At 37.2% G+C, this 18,132-nt stretch overlaps 1 protein-coding gene across 4 annotated transcripts in view; it reads left to right on the top strand.

Annotated features, from left to right (window-relative positions):
- LOC127875897 (unconventional myosin-Ie-like) overlaps positions 1-18,132 on the top strand; it is a 69,997-nt gene that overhangs the window by 17,468 nt on the left and 34,397 nt on the right. For all 4 annotated transcript variants that reach the window (XM_052420643.1, XM_052420641.1, XM_052420642.1 and 1 more), the window contains 7 exons: positions 1,334-1,428; positions 2,960-3,047; positions 3,785-3,874; positions 7,010-7,087; positions 10,667-10,751; positions 11,729-11,832; positions 17,213-17,345. In XM_052420643.1, the coding sequence (XP_052276603.1) occupies positions 1,334-1,428; positions 2,960-3,047; positions 3,785-3,874; positions 7,010-7,087; positions 10,667-10,751; positions 11,729-11,832; positions 17,213-17,345 (673 nt within the window). The remainder of the gene's footprint in view (positions 1-1,333; positions 1,429-2,959; positions 3,048-3,784; positions 3,875-7,009; positions 7,088-10,666; positions 10,752-11,728; positions 11,833-17,212; positions 17,346-18,132) is intronic.

Raw genomic sequence — 18,132 nt, 5'->3', positions numbered from 1 at the left:
TATGATTAAAAAATACATCAATTGCAACTGGTTAAACACCTAAAGCCAGCCCTAGCAATGCAAATTCATATCTAAAACCAGATCATTTAACATTTAGACAATTGAAATACTGAAACAAGAAATTAAGACATTTAATTTACAAAATGTCCAAACTGTGAACATCCATTTCATGTATATGTAATTCTGAATGTTTGTTACTGTTTTTCACACCAGTATCATAACTGTTTTTAAAGAAACATATAAATGGGCCATGCTTAGTGAAAAGAGGGTTTGATGCATGTGCGAAAAGCGTTGTCCCAGATTAGCCTGGGTAGTGTGCACAGGCTAATCAGGGACAACACTTTCCGCTTTTATGATATTCTTAAAGTATGAAGTCTCTTTTTATTAAAAATCCAGTTAAGACAGAAAGTGTCGTCCCTGATTAGCCTGTGCAGACTTCACAGGCTAATCTAGGCGGACACTTTATGGACATGCATTAAACCCCTTTTTCACAGAGTGAGGCTCAAATATTTAGAGGTACATAATCCTGACCATGATTAACCTGGAAAGCAGATCATTTCAATAACAGGAAAAATAATCTAATGAATTGTAATCTACAGAACACTTGATGGTCTGTTAAGAAGCCTGAGTATAGTGGATGATTCACAGTAAAGTATTTGAAACAGATTTAAAGAAGAAAACAATTTGTTAGCATACACTTAAAGTGGTATGATTAGAAAACCCTATCTCTTCAGTAGAACACCAATAAATTAGCAGCGCTCTGGTAAAATTGGGCTTTATGCCTTTACCTTGAATTGTCATGTGATGAAACTCTTCATTTCTATTAGGTATTTTTTGTTTAAAAAAAGTCTCTTATTATTATTATTATTATTGGAAATTCAATTGAGGCGGACTGCACAGGCTAATCTGAGACGACACTTAACGCACATGCATTAAACCTTTTTTTCCCAGAACTAGGCCGGTAATGATTTTGTATACCCCTACCAAAAAAGTTTGAAGGTGTTTTGCTATGTCAACATGTTTCTTTGTCAGTTAGCATTTCTTTCCCCTCAAGCTACTGTTTCATTTTTTGTTCAATTTAAATAAAACTTTGTACACTAAATATTGAAAATAATTGTTGTGTGTGTTTCTTTTCTCCACAATTACATTTAGTCAGGTGGCAAAAACAACAGACATGCAGTTTTTTATTGCAGTTCATGATGAGGATGAGTACATGATTTTTCTATTAAATTAAACATAGTCTACTGGTCCTTGTCTTTCTTAAGACTTGGTACTATTCAGTTTTGATTGAAAATAACTTTTATACTTGTTTGACAGTGTGAATCTACTTCAGGCCCAGTATGAAAACCCTCCGCACGTGTATGCACTCACGGACAACATGTACCGTAACATGATGATTGACATGGAGAAGCAGTGTGTCATTATCAGGTATGTAATGAAACTATGAATTAACCCGGCGAAACTTGAGTGGACTTATGGTTTGCGCTCTGTCTGTCTGTCAGTCTGTCTGTCTTCACACTTTTCTGGATCCTGCGATTACTTTAAAAGTTCTTCATATTTTTCATGAAACTTGAAACATGGACAGATGGCAATATGGAGATTATGCACGTCATTTAATTTTGTTCCTACGTCAAGAATTCTGGTTGCTATGACAACAAATAGACTAGAAATATTGCTGAAAAATGGTGGATCCTGCGATAACTTTGAAAATTCTCCATATTTTTTCATGAAATTTTAAACATGGATAGATGGCAATATGGAAATTAAGCACGTCATTTAATTTTGTTCCTATGATAAGAATTCTGGTTGCTATGGCAACTAATAAACTACAAATATTGCTGAAAATGGTTGATCCTACGTAAGTAGGGGACTGTTATTGCTTGGCAATAGTCTTGTTTTTCCATTATGTATGCTGCTAAATCCAGGTATTTACTGTTCTTGACCTTAAATAAAAATGTTCTGCTGCTAGAACGAAATAAATACAATTCTGCTACTGAATTTGCATAATAGAAAATTATAGGGATTCAGAAAATCGTTGTGCAATGATGCTAGCTGAATGTTGAGCATGAAGCTGTAGTATCTCAAATAGAATATAATTAGCAGGTTCAACAGTTTTACAATAAACTGTTAAAATCCAAAGAATGTCTGCATTTCCCATTATATTAGCCAGATTGTGAATCCCAAAATTGGAGAGATATAGAATTAGCGTTGTCCATCTGTCCCTCATTCCGTCCAGCGGTCATTCTGTCCTTCCATCTGTCACAACATTTTGAATTTGTTGGGGGATAGCAATTTAATGAATTTGCTTGTTTAATCATGTAATTGTCTTTTCCATTTTGTTCCCTACCCTGATATACTTACGAAAAGTCATGATATATAGTTTTAAACTAACATACAATTTTACATTAATTGATTTTGCAAATGCTACAGTGCCATTAGAAACAATGTGTATTTTCATAAAGCATAATACATTTCATCTTGCAGGATGTAACAACCACAACGTGGTCAGCCTGTCTTGATATTGTCCCTGAAAGCCAGAATAGCTTTCTGACATTTGCTAATTTGCTAATAATAATTCCAACGAGACTGGGCTGATGTGCAGGATGGTAATATAGAGAGCTTCACATGGAAAAACACTAATGTGTGCATGACTTGGCTCATACCACACTATCCTGAATGATTTGAGCCTTGTTCTGAGAAAACTGGGCATAATGCATGTGCGTAAAGTGTTGTCCCAGATTAGCCTGTGCAGTCCGCACAGGCTAATCATGGACGAAACTTTCCGCCTTTATTCCATTTTTCGTTTAAATGAAGTCTTTCTGAGCAAAAATCAAATTTAGGCAGAAAGTGTTGTCCCTGATTAGCCTGTGCAGACTGAACAGGCTAATCTGGGATGACACTTTACGTACAAGCATTATGCCCAGTTTTCTCAGAACGCAGCTTATTTCTTCCATTGCAGTGGTGAGAGTGGTGCAGGGAAGACGGTTGCTGCCAAGTATATTATGAGCTACATCTCCAAGGTGTCAGGGGGAGGGGCTATGGTACAGGTGGGTCAGGGGGAGTGGCTATGGTACAGGTGGGTCAGAACTTCATAGAGGAATGCAGTGTTTTTGACAAACATTACTATGTTTTTATCTGATTTTTCAAATTGATTTTCATACGCTATATACAAAAAGCGAAATATTGTTAAATAACACAAGAAACAACTACTTCATGAACTATTGGCTTGAACTTTATTTTAGAACACAAAAAAATGTATTACCATTGGATTAGCTTACAGAGATTGGATGACACTTTAATAAGCGGATTATTTAGAAGTTCTTTCTTCTCGTTCTGCATTATAATATATGTTTAAACAGAGAAGAATCAGTGAACTGAATATCACAACAGCAAATAACACTATTTGTTTGTTTCTGGTTTCAATTTTATTCTGTAAACAAATCAACTTTGTTCAATTTTTTTTTTGAGGCATTGATTGCACAATTTAATTTAACAGAAAGATAAGGAATTCAAACAAATCAAAATAACTAACTGATATGAAATACTAGTATTTGTTTATATACAAATACATTTTACCACATTTATTTTACAATATATATGGATACAAAATGTATATGATACATTGTATTCAGGAACATAATTGCGTTGCAATTGAAAGCGTAGAAAATTGCAATAGGGGAAAGATTATAGTTGTCTTTCTGTTTTCAACGCCTAGCAGACATTTTAGTCGAAATTTTTGTAAATCAGTGAACGAGAAGTGGCTAGATTATTCTCCTTCTTGCAGAGAGTGAAAGACGTCATTCTGGAATCCAATCCTCTTCTGGAAGCATTTGGAAATGCAAAGACAGTCAGAAACAACAATTCCAGTAGATTTGTAAGTACTGATCTAAATTGCAAGAAATATATACTTAATATACTGTGAAACCATTTATTTTCGTCAGCACAAAATTTCGCCCTTTTCATAAAAATGACTATTTCATCCGCTCTTAAATTCGTCCATTTCTGGTTTTGGAAAAAAAAAATCAACCTCCGATTTGTTTGTAATACATGTTATAAGCTGTTGCGAAAAAATGGTGCTGGGGAAAGAGAGGTGACACTTGGTAGTCACTTGCAGGAGGTGGGCCTTGTTTGGCATATGCCAATTAACAAGTCTGTTATTTCAGGTGATAGTAACTGTCCCTTATTATTTTATGTCATTGACACGTTCTTTGTTATGATTAGCAGATAAGTGGGACTGAATAATCGGGTAATAAAGTTGTTAACAATTAGCGCTAATCAACAGTATTATACCTAAACGAAGTCGACGCATTCGATACAGCCTTATTGCATTCGCGTTTTACAGGAAATGTCAGTTGTCAGTACACTGTATAATGAACATCCCTTTGTGTCAAAACCGGATTTAACTTGAGTGTGAATAGTCGACTGTTTCATGTTCTTTGTATCAATACCATCTGTGTATCTGTATTATAAGTATACCAGTCAACAAACAAGGTGCGCGCTTCCACATATGGGTATTCGGACGTTCAAAAAATTGACCTACGGTTTAGCGTTCACGCCGTCGAACGCATTAAGCAATATAACTCTTTTTTTTCACTATTTCTTTATTTGCAAAAAATACTAGTGGCTTATAACTTACCTTGCAATCTTTTTTTCTCGCATTTTGCTAGTGTGCGAGTGTTTATTTCAAGCCCTGTGTATATGCGTGGATTACGCTGGATTTAAATGCCTCATGCCATGGTAATTCAGTCTTATTTGTTTCAAATATGGGACATGATTGTTCATTAGGATCTTGAATTTCTCCATCGGTCGAAGGACGAAAAATGCGAAAATTAATGTCGGACGAATAATAATGGTTTCACAGTATTGGTGATGAATCAACCAGTCAGTATTTAGAGTCTGTATGATAATTTTATTTGCAATTGACTTTATAAGTGTAATTGAAGACATGTTTTTTGTTTAGAAGAGACTTTTTATGGAAAAAAGAATCCACAAAAAAAACGGAAAGGGTTGTACCTAATTAGCCTGTGTGGACTGCACAGGTTCATTGTAACGGTCAGGATTGCAGAAGCTGTGATAACCCAGCGCAATAACCCCTCCAGAACCAGATACATATAAACATGAACAATAAATCAATTTATTTACAACCTTAAAATAAACTATTTACAATATGATATGACTATGAAAAGAAATAAACAACAACGTATCAAAGTTAATGGCCAGTTTAAATTCTGATGATGTAGTCCAACTGTAGATGGTAGATGTAGTAATATTGAGCATCACGACCTGAACTTATGTCCAGCCGTCAATGACCAGAACAGGAACTGAGCACCGGTCCTAGTGTTCTGCAAAGTAGCAAACTTCGAGCTGTATCAAGCCCAAAAATAGAGTGCCGATAACCCGAGCTGTATCAAGCCCAGAAGTAGAGTGCCGATAACCCGAACTGTATCAAGCCTGGAAGTAGACTGTAGATACCCGAGCTGCATCAAGCCCGGAAGTAGACTGTAGTTACCCGAGCTGTATCAAGCCCGGAAGTAGTGTTCTGTCAAACACCGAGCAGACTATGCCCGGAAGTAGAACAAACTGATGACGTATTACGTGACCGGCCGTATACCGGTGCGAACGGTTCCCCGTATTTCGCCTTATAAAGAGGTGTCGTAGGTACTGTCAACGAGTATGAGGCCCTGTGGACTTGTGGATGCTCATGTAGCACAGGCGTAACGCTAACGGTGCGTTGACGACCTGACATCTATCATACCATACGACTCACCACATTGAAATGGCTAAAATAAGTGTCATTAGTAAATACTTTGTCTTTTACGACTGTCTTACAGTCATACCATATAAATATAAATGGTACAATGTCATACAATGTATCACAAACTTGTTTACTTCCATAAATGCACAAGTTTCTTATAAAGTATTGCTACTCGCTTGAATGCATATATTAAATGCACTGTGTGCAACAAAAAGTTGTACATATAATACAATTCACCAACTATCATCTACATGTTAAATATGATACTCCACTGTTAGGTGTAATATTGAATTAAATCAAACTCTAATGGTTTGTTAAATCAATTGATACATAAAGCGTCTACACAAAATAAATGATATAGAGACATTAACAAGTCATTATTATACATGCCTCGCTTATCTAGGATTATGTACACAAGCAAACAACTACACAGGTAATACAAGTTTCCGCTTTTAACAAATATTTAAAAATTGAAACATGACTTTGGCGTTTACTTGTAAAAATGCAAACAACAATTTATTTTATTCCTATAAGCATAAATTGCAATGTTGAAATAAAACAATGTATTTCACCTATCCAAAAACGAGTATCAAAAAAATGGAAAATAAAATGACTTACCCAAATGCTGTATGTTGCGGACACTTACTTTCCAGCTAGTGCTCTAGACGGAATGCTGTTACTGTCCGTGTATGTCACATAGTCTGCCGATTTATACGTGTAACTGCCCAGCAGCATTTACCGAAAAATCGAGAAATTTGTTTTCCATGAAGTCGAACTGAACAACTTTTCTTCAACTGACCAATAAAATTAGACATAAATCGACAATGTACACATCACCCGATATCGTACGACTACAAGCGTAAATTACTGTGGCCCGTAAATCTTACTTTACAGAAAAACATAACAATTTACAAAAATATGAAGATCAAAGTTTCTTAAAACTAAACGTATTTTATCGTGTTTTGGCTTAAAATGTATCTTCTACCACACTGAATAATGTGCCTAACAAAAACTTACTTAAAACTCCAATTATAACCACCAAACAGACAAATCTGAAAACTTACATAACTTGACAAATGTAAAGTTCTATACAAATGAGGCCCGATAATTAACATTAAATGACATAGAAATGGGTTCTATTGTTACATTCATCTGGGACAACACTTAACTCACATGCATTAAGCCCAGTTTTCCCAGAACAAAGCTTGTATGTCTTACAATGTTTGATAAGGTGTCCCCCTGATTCTGTTGCAGGGCAAGTACGTGGAGATACAGTTTAGCCGTGGTGGTGAGCCAGATGGTGGCAAAATATCTAACTTTCTCTTGGAAAAGGTATTCAATGTGCATTCTTTCATTTTGGCAGTTTCTGGATTGTTGGCACTCTTTGAAGAAAGAGGCTTATGAACATGGGGTTGCTATTTTTAACTCCTTCAGTGTTGGAACCGAATTTTGAAGGCCTTTGCAAACAGTTTGGATCCAGATGAGACGCCACAGAACGTGGCGTCTCATCTGGATCAAAACTGTTTGCTATTAAATGCTAATTTTAGAAATTCAGCAGACGACATTTTTAGCAGACGACAAATTTCCCAGCATGCAAAGGGTTAAATTAAGATCATGGAATGTATATTCAAGAAATTCAGTTGGTCTGGAGCTCCAACTAAGACGCTCATGTTTTATCCAAATTATGTGCATCCGAAAAGTTATCAGTTTTCGCATGGAACTATGTTTGTACTGTGACCTTATTGCATAATAGTGCTCATCGGTAAGCTCTTAAGATCATGTGTAGTCCTAGTTTGTAAGTGTGTATGTGCATGCTTACATATAACTAATTTTCCTAAGGACTTCTAGACCCCTTAACAGCTTCTTACGAAAATTCTCAGGAATGGTCCTTGGTTGGCACTCATTCAAAGCTGTTCAAAGAATTTTGAGGGATTGTATATGTACGTCACAGCAGATTAAAATGTTCTTGCATAGCAGCATTCTTAACTTAAAGGGGCGGTCAACCAGATTGCTATATATCACGAAGAAAAGAAAGTTCTCTGTATTTGTTTATCCCCGCCGAAATTTTTTTTGGAGCATAACTCCAAATCTACTGAAGGGATTTACTTGAAATATAAACAGATGGCGAGTAGGAGAAGTGCAGTGACCAAGAACCATAACTCTATTTACCATAGTTTTTGAATTATCCTTTTATATAAATTCATTGTAAATTTTTGTCCGGAGAATAACTCCAAAACTACTGAAGGGATTTACTTGAAACTTAAAGTATAAATAGATGGCAACTAGGAGAAGTGCAGTGACCAAGAACCATAACTCTATCTACCTTAGTTTTTAGCTCGACTATTATATATGAAATATACATATGTATATAGTGGAGCTCTCCTACTCACCCTGGCGTCGGCGTGACCGTCTGCATTAGCGTTACCGTTAGCGTTAGTGTTAGCGTTAGCGTCTGCGTTAGCGGGCAAATGTTAAAGTTTGCATACTACCCAAATTATTTTCAATGTCCCTTGACATATTGCTTTCATATTTTGCATACTTGTTTACCAACATCACCCCAACCTGTAAACAAGAGCAGACAACTCTATCAAGCATTTTGTCATAATTATTGCCCCTTTTATACTTCGAATATGCATATTATTGATAAATCTATGTTAAACTTTGCGTACTACCCCAAATATTTCCTATATCCTTTGACATATTGCTTTTATATGTTGCATACTTGTTTACCAACATGACCCCAACCTATAAACAAGAGCAGACCACTGTCTCAAGCATTTTGACATAATTATGGCCCCTTTTACACTTAGATAATTGAACATTTTGCTTAACTTGCCATAACTTCTTTATTTATGATCACATTTTATTATTACTTTGACAAAATAACACTTACCTGAATACCACAATGGATTCCACCCAAACAATACCCCACGCCCCTACCCAGAATCCCCCCCCCCCCCAACCTCTCCCCCCCCCCATTTTTTTTTTAAACATCATCTAATACATTACCCCACATTATACCCCCCTCTCACCCCCACCCCCCTACCAACCCCCCCTACCAACCCCCCCTACCCCCCCCCCCCAATTTTTTTTTTTAACATCATCTAATAAATTACCCTACCTCACATTATACCCCCCTCTCACCCCCACCCCCCACCCGTACCACCCCCAACCCCCCCCCAAAAAAAATATATATATATATTTTTTTATTAACATCTAATAATTTACCACACCCCACATTATACCCCTCTCTCACCCCCCCTACCCCAATTTTTTTTTTTTTTCCTTTTTTTATTTTTGAAAGATCGTCTAATAAATGACCACACCCCACATTATAGCCCTTCTCACCCCCCCCCCCCCCAAAACAAAATTTTTTTTTTTTTTCCTTTTTTATAATGTCAAGCACTCGAATAGTCGAGCGCGCTGTCCTCTGACAGCTCTTGTTTATGCCCCCTTTCGATGAAAAGGGGGTATATAGTTTTTGCAGTGTCCGTCAGTCTGTCACACTTTTCGTGTCCGCTCTCTAATTCAAATATTTTTCATCCAATCTTTACACAACTTGGTCAGAAGTTGTATCAAGACAATATCTAGGTCAAGTTAGAATATGGGTCATACCGGGTCAAAAACTAGGTCACGGGTCACTTAGTGCATTTCAAGGATTTAGCATGGTGTCCGCTCTCTAATTGAAGTAGTTTTCATCTGATATTTACCAACCTTGGTCAGAAGTTGTATCAAGACAATATCTAGGTCAAGTTTGAATATGGGTCATGCCGGGTCAAAAACTTGGTCACGGAGTCACTTAGTGCATTTCAAGGATTAAGCATGGTGTCCGCTCTCTAGTTTATGTGGCTTTCTGATTTATTTTTATATTCTAAGACGTTTGTATGCCCCTGAAGGAGGGCATATAGTGATCGGACTGTCCGTCCGTCTGTCTGTCACACTTTGCGTTTAGATTTCGAAAAAATGCTCATAACTTCTATGTCACTGCAGATAGCAATTTCATATTTGGCATGCATGTGTATATGGACAGGGCCTTTCCATACGCACACAAATTGTGACCCCTGTGACCTTGACCTTGAACTTAGGGTCCGCGTTTAGGTTTCGAAATCTGTGTTTCGGTTTCGAAAAAAGCTCATAACTTCTACCAAGTGTTTATAGGGGGCAGAAGTCATCCTATGGTGACAGCTCTTGTTACTGGAGATTTTTAGATCCAATGTTTAAATTTATCAATATAAAGCATTAAATGACCCTATTTTAGAACTTTTCTTTTTCGTGATATATAGCAATCTGGTTGACTGCCCCTGTAACAATTATAAGATTTTTCACTTCAGGTAATACTCATAATAATTCTATGTTTGAAGTAATTTCGTCGGTGCTAATCACTTTGAGTGTTTCACTCTACATTAGTTGACTTATTTGTAATACTGCAAGTGTTACTTTTGGTGTTACATTTTGTATTTTTTAGCTCGGCTGTTTTCGGAGAAAACCCGAGGTATTGTCATAGCCAGCTCGTCATGTCCGTCGTCGTGTCCACCGTCCGCGTTGTGCTAAAACCTTAACATTTTGTCAAGGTTTTGAACATTGGCTCTAAAATCAAAGTGCTTCAACCTACAACTTTGAATCTTCATATGTAGCTGCACCTTGATGAGTTCTACATGCCACACCCAATTTTGGGTCACTAGGTCAAAGGTCAAGGTCACTGACTTCTAAAAAAAATCAAAAAAATCTGTCAAGCTTTCATTTATTCAAAACTGCACCCGCAGCCGAGCGTGGCACCCATTATGCGGTGCTCTTGTTTCACTTGTAATGCTCATGCATAATGAGTGACTAATTTTACTGGTGTTTTAAATGTGTGACTTGATTGGATTGTACATGATGTTTTTATATTAAATTATTGTTATTTTCATCAAGTCCAGAGTAGTGAGCCAAAACCTTGAAGAAAGAAATTTCCACATCTTTTATCAACTGTGCTCTGGTGCGGACAAGACTCAAAAAGGTGAAAAAGTAACACTTAATCACTTGTTAGTGTAACAAGTCAATATTTGTAAATAATTGTTAGTACAAGTCATACTTCATCATTAATTGTAGGTATAAGTCAAGCTTTATCATTAGTTGTAACAGTAAGTGTAAGAAGAATATAGAAATTTGAAATAAGCCTCAATCTTTAAAAAGGAGACTTAATTTAAAGTTTCATTCCAAATTAGCTTGTGCAGTCTACACAGGCTAATCAGGAACAACCATTCTGCATTTATTGTATTTTTTGTTAAAAGGAAGTTTCTTTTTAGTTAAAATCCAGTTTATGTGGTAATTGTTATTTCTGAGTAATCTGTGTGGACTGCGCAGGCTAGTCTGGGATGACACTGCCTATCTGCATTAAGCCCAGTTTTCCCATTACGAGACTCAATTGATCAACTATACCAATTCAAATCAATGTTTTATTAAAGTCTTATTCGCAATACATTAACAATTAAGATAAATATAAAAAGCACAGTTACATGTGATTATATGATTTATAAGAGACTATATAATTATATGCATTAACAATTCTTGACTATCAAATTACTGCCACATGATTAAAACTTAATTCTATTAAACTAAGTTATTGTATCTATTATTTACACTTGTCAATATTGTTCATACATTAAAATTCCATTTGCTTCTTAAAGCCTAGACTAGTCAATAAACTAATTAACAAATGTACAGAATAAAAATAAAGTATATACAATTCATTTTGAATATAAAATATTCCTTCTTTCTTTTAGAATGTTAAAGCAGGATTTGGCTGATATATAAAGCAACCTCTCATCTGTAACTTCCCCACTTAAATAGTATTTACTTAGTATTTTCAACAGCATATTTATTTTATTACAAGGCAGCAATATTTTATTCAAAAACAAATTTTTCAATGATGGTAAAGCTTAATATCACAGCTTAAAAGATAGTTGGTCTAAGAAGGATGGTCTATGTTTACAGAGCAGTTTGGCATCTCCACGCCCGACTTCTACTGCTACCTCAACCAGAGTGGAGCCTACACAGTGGATGGGGTAGATGATGTCAAGGACTTTAGGGATACCCTGGTAGGTGGAACTTATTTAAAAGACGTATCTCAAAATAACTTAGATGTACAAGAATATATTGAGTTTAACCCTTTTCCACTCAGAAACGCACTTTGACACATTTGAAGTCATTTAGAAAATCAAATTTAATTTAAGTCCTTTTTTTTCTATTTTCAAGTTTTAAAAGCTTTATTTCCAACCCTAACATACTTATGAGTAGCAAACAGCATAAAACCTGAACAGACTGCTAGTTACTCACAGACTGTTCTGGTTTTTAGCTGTTTGCACATAGCTTTTTTCACTATGCTTTTGAGTTGAAAATGGTTAATTGGCCAATTATGTCTTAAAGGTGGCCTTGTCATTACTGGTAATTATTGGATGGCCACTGACCAAGGCCTTAAACTCATACTTGCAATTTAGCAAAATTATGTCCCTTTTGTACTCAGAAAAATCATGTTCAGGTTGAGGAGCAATAAATATGAATATCTGAAACTTTGTATGTGTCCTCATGGTCAAAGTATAAGGTAACTTGCCAGTTCTGATATCTGTACCATATTTTGGTCCAATGTAGCACCTATTGTGGAATATCTCATTTTCAAGGAGGTCTTATTTAATGTGCTTTTTTGCACTTCCCAGATTGCGATAATTTATAACCATGGCAAATATAGACCATGTGTCATGTTCACTGCAGGTTACATGTTATTTTTCCATCCTTGTATGAAGTTTATAATTCAATTAAATAGGATACAAAAATATCCATCTGTATCATTTTGTAAAAAAGAGTAATTTATTGTTTTCGTATTTTAAATAAACCATTTAATTTTAGACATAAAGAAGAACATAATTTGTTATTCAGTTCCAAGTGTTTTTATAAAAAAATAGCAACAGGAAATATTTTTCCATTTTCTATGCCAATTATGTAAATACAAATTATTTCACAATTGTATTGCACTCTTTTGTCACAGTAATCATTTGTTCTGCAAGTAAGTGCAAGAAAAAACATGGATGACGTCTTATTTTCCATATGGAAACACTGGGCAATCTTGATTCAACATGAAAACTTTGTACCAGAGAGAACATTAAGAAGTATTGACTTTTTTTTTTACAAGCTTACATACTGAAAACAATAGTTGTACACTTCATTAAATAAATAAAACAAAATTAAACACTTTTTAATATAATGATCAACAAAGATATAAGAACATTTAGCTTTAAGGCTAAAAGACTAATGCAATCCAAACAGTTTTACATAACATTGCCAACACTACTGCAATGCAAACAGTTATACGTTACATTGCCAACAGTGATGCAATACAAACAGTAACACGTAACATTTCCAACACTAATGCAATGCAAACAGTAATGCGTAACATTGCAAAAACTAATGCAATCCAAACAGTTATACGTAATATTGCCAACACTAATCATTGCAAACAGTAATATGTTACATTGCCAATACTGATGCAATGCAAACAGTTACACATAACATTTCTAACACTAATGCAATGCAAACAGTAATATGTAATATTGCCAACACTAATGCAATTCAAATAGAAATACGTAACATTGCCAACACAACATATGCCAGAATTCATTTCATATTTAGATAAATGACAGACGCTTGAGTTTATGACATTCTTAAATATATGTCAATATTTTCAAGAATGTGCTTTATGACATTAATAAATTATTCAAAATATCCTTGCTATTTTAATTGCCATATTCAGCGTGCCATGCAAGTGATTTGGCTGGACAAATGCCCATAGGGTCCATATCTGCATATGCTAGATTTTGTCTCACTCTGGGACAACACTTTCCGCCTTAACTTGATTTTCATCCAGAGAAGTATTCCTTTGAATGAAAAATACAATGAAAGCGGAAAGTGTCATCCATGATTAGCCTGTGTGGACTGCACAGGCTAATCTGGGACGACACTTTCCGCTTTTATGTTATTTTTTGTTTAAAGAAAGTCTGGGATGACATTTTTCCCACATACATTAACCCCCTTTTCACAAGTGAATGCTCATGTCCATGTTTTAGCATGCCATGCAAGTGATAGAGCTGGATGCTACATTGTGTCTCACTGCATACATGTCCATGTTTTAGCACGCCATGCAAGTGATAGAGCTGGATGCTACATTGTGTCTCACTGCATACATGTCCATGTTTTAGCACGCCATGCAAGTGATAGAGCTGGATGCTACATTGTGTCTCACTGAATACATGTCCATGTTTTAGCACGCAAGTGATAGAGCTGGATGCTACATTGTGTCTCACTGCATACATGTCCATGTTTTAGCACGCCATGCAAGTGATAGAGCTGGATGCTACATTGTGTCTCACTGCATACATGTCCATGTTTTAGCACGCCATGCAAGTGATAGAGCTGGATGCTACATTGTGTCTCACTGCATACATGTCCCTGTTTTAGCACACCATGCAAGTGATAGAGCTGGATGCTACATTGTGACTCACTGCATACATGTCCATGTTTTAGCACGCCATGCAAGTGATAGAGCTGGATGCTACATTGTGTCTCACTGCATACATGTCCATGTTTTAGCACACCATGCAAGTGATAGAGCTGGATGCTACATTGTGTCTCACTGCAATATACATGTCCATGTTTTAGCACGCCATGCAAGTGATAGGGCTGGATGCTACATTGTGTCTCACTGCATACATGTCCATGTTTTAGCACGCCATGCAAGTGATAGGGCTGGATGCTACATTGTGTCTCACTGCATACATGTCCATGTTTTAGCATGCCATGCAAGTGATAGAGCTGGATGCTACATTGTGTCTCACTGAATACATGTCCATGTTTTAGCACGCCATGCAAGTGATAGAGCTGGATGCTACATTGTGTCTCACTGCATATATGTCCATGTTTTAGCATGCCATGCAAGTGATAGAGCTGGATGCTACATTGTGTCTCACTGCATACATGTCCATGTTTTAGCACGTCATGCAAGTGATAGGGCTGGATGCTACATTGTGTCTCACTGCATACATGTCCATGTTTTAGCACGCCATGCAAGTGATAGAGCTGGATGCTACATTGTGTCTCACTGCATACATGTCCATGTTTTAGCACGCCATGCAAGTGATAGAGCTGGATGCTACATTGTGTCTCACTGCATACATGTCCATGTTTTAGCACACCATGCAAGTGATAGGGCTAGATGCTACATTGTGTCTCACTCCATGCATGTCCATGTTTTAGCACGCCATGCAAGTGATAGAGCTGGATGCTATATATTGTCTCACTGCATACATGTTCATGTTTTAGCACGCCATGCAAGTGATAGAGCTAGATGCTACATTGTGTCTCACTGCATACATGTCCATGTTTTAGCATGCCATGCAAGTGATAGAGCTGGATGCTACATTGTTTCTTACTGCATACATGTCCATGTTTTAGCACCCCATGCAAGTGATAGAGCTGGATGCTACATTGTGACTCACTGCATACATGTCCATGTTTTAGCACGCCATGCAAGTGATAGAGCTGGATGCTACATTGTGTCTCACTGCATACATGTCCATGTTTTAGCACGCCATGCAAGTGATAGAGCTGGATGCTACATTGTGTCTCACTGCATACATGTCCATGTTTTGGAACGCCATGCAAGTGATAGAGCTGGATGCTAGATTGTGTCTCACTGCATACATGTCCATGTTAAAGCACACCATGCAAGTGATAGGGCTGGATGCTACATTGTGTCTCACTGCATACATGTCCATGTTTTAGCACACCATGCAAGTGATAGGGCTGGATGCTTCATTGTGTCTCACTGCATACATGTCCATGTTTAAGCACGCCATGCAAGTGATAGAGCTGGATGCTACATTGTGTCTCACTGCATACATGTCCATGTTTTAGCACACCATGCAAGTGATAGAGCTGGATGCTACATTGTGTCTCACTGCATACATGTCCCTGTTTTAGCACGCCATGCAAGTGATAGAGCTGGATGCTACATTGTGTCTCACTGCATACATATCCATGTTTTAGCACGCCATGCAAGTGATAGAGCTGGATGCTACATTGTGTCTCCCTGCATACATGTCCATGTTTTAGCACGCCATGCAAGTGATAGAGCTGGATGCTACATTGTGTCTCCCTGCATACATATCCATGTTTTAGCACGCCATGCAAGTGATAGAGCTGGATGCTACATTGTGTCTCACTGCATACATGTCCATGTTTTAGCACGCCATGCAAGAGATAGAGCTGGATGCTACATTGTGTCCTGCATACATGTCCATGTTTTAGCACGCCATGCAAGTGATAGGGTTGGATGCTACATTGTGTCTCACTGCATACATGTCCATGTTTTAGCACGCCATGCAAGTGATAGAGCTGGATGCTACATTGTGTCTCACTGCATACATGTCCATGTTTTAGCACGCCATGCAAGTGATAGGGCTGGATGCTACATATTGTCTCACTGCATACATGTCCACGTTTTAGCAAGCCATGCAAGTGATAGAGCTGGATGCTACATTGTGTCTCACTGCATACATGTCCATGTTTTAGCACGCCATGCAAGAGATAGAGCTGGATGCTACATTGTGTCTCACTGAATACATGTCCATGTTTTAGCACGCCATGCAAGTGATAGAGCTGGATGCTACATTGTGTCTCACTGCATACATGTCCATGTTTTAGCACGTCATGCAAGTGATAGAGCTGGATGCTACATTGTGTCTCACTGCATACATGTCCATGTTTTAGCACGCCATGCAAGTGATAGAGCTGGATGCTACATTGTGTCTCACTGCATACATATCCATGTTTTAGCACGCCATGCAAGTGATAGAGCTGGATGCTACATTGTGTCTCACTGCATACATGTCCATGTTTTAGCACGCCATGCAAGTGATAGAGCTGGATGCTACATTGTGTCTCACTGCATACATATCCATGTTTTAGCACGCCATGCAAGTGATAGAGCTGGATGCTACATTGTGTCTCACTGCATACATGTCCATGTTTTAGCACGCCATGCAAGTGATAGAGCTGGATGCTACATTGTGTCTCACTGCATACATGTCCATGTTTTGGAACGCCATGCAAGTGATAGAGCTGGATGCTACATTGTGTCTCACTGCATACATGTCCATGTTTTAGCACACCATGCAAGTGATAGAGCTGGATGCTACATTGTGTCCAACTGCATACATATCCATGTTTTAGCACGCCATGCAAGTGATAGAGCTGGATGCTACATTGTGTCTCACTGCATACATGTCCATGTTTTAGCACGTCATGCAAGTGATAGAGCTGGATGCTACATTGTGTCTCACTGCATACATGTCCATGTTTTGGAACGCCATGCAAGTGATAGAGCTGGATGCTACATTGTGTCTCACTGCATACATGTCCATGTTTTAGCACGCCATGCAAGTGATAGGGCTGGATGATCAGACTCGAGAAGATGTCCTGTCCCTTGTATCAGGCATTCTTCACCTTGGCAACATCTCTTTTGTGGAGAATGGCAACTACGCTGCCATTGCTGACCCAGGATGTAAGGTTTTGTTTGTTAATATGAATCTTTTGATATGATATTTAAAGCCACATAAATACTCAAATCAGCGAATATTTTGTTAAATATTTCGTAAAATAGAGTGAACCTACAAAAATGAGTGTTCCTTAAAGCAAAAGCTGAAATTTCAAAACTAGATGTGGTCTGGTAGCATAGATGTATGATAATTGTCTGCCACGCTATGCGAATATTGCCGAGCAAATGCGGGATTGGCTTCAGGCAGCTCATAAGAACTACATCATGCTTTTGATGCTGCCCGAAGCCAATCTCACGTTTGCTTGTAAATGTTCAGATATAGTTGTGGCAAATTAACATGGAATATTGTCACTAAAAAAATAAAAATGAGCATTTAGTGTCTTGAGGCACAGTTCAATAACAAGCCAAGTTTACTCTGAAACTTCTCAGTTATTTGACTTTCATATTTAAAAAATGCAAATTTACCGTTTTAGATATCTTTTCGAATTCCTTTTTCACCTAATCTTGGTCCAAGTTTCCAGCGATGTGGTCATTTTATCATCACTAGCGTAAATTTCTGTCCATTATTTTGTTTGTTGATACATTTTACTAAGACCAGCACTATATATAAATAACCAAATACCATGAAATTCATACATGAATGTAGTGAGGACATGGAACATGTAATAATAACTCTTTATGATAAATGTGATTTTTGTCAATTAATGATGATGATAATGATGCTTATACTGCTGCTGTTGCTGCTGCTGCTGATGATGACGGTGATGATGATGATGATGATGATGATGATGAT

The sequence above is a fragment of the Dreissena polymorpha genome, chromosome 4, assembly GCF_020536995.1.
Source record: "Dreissena polymorpha isolate Duluth1 chromosome 4, UMN_Dpol_1.0, whole genome shotgun sequence".
Lineage (NCBI taxonomy): Eukaryota > Metazoa > Mollusca > Bivalvia > Myida > Dreissenidae > Dreissena > Dreissena polymorpha.
This window is presented reverse-complemented; position numbering and strand designations above follow the sequence as displayed.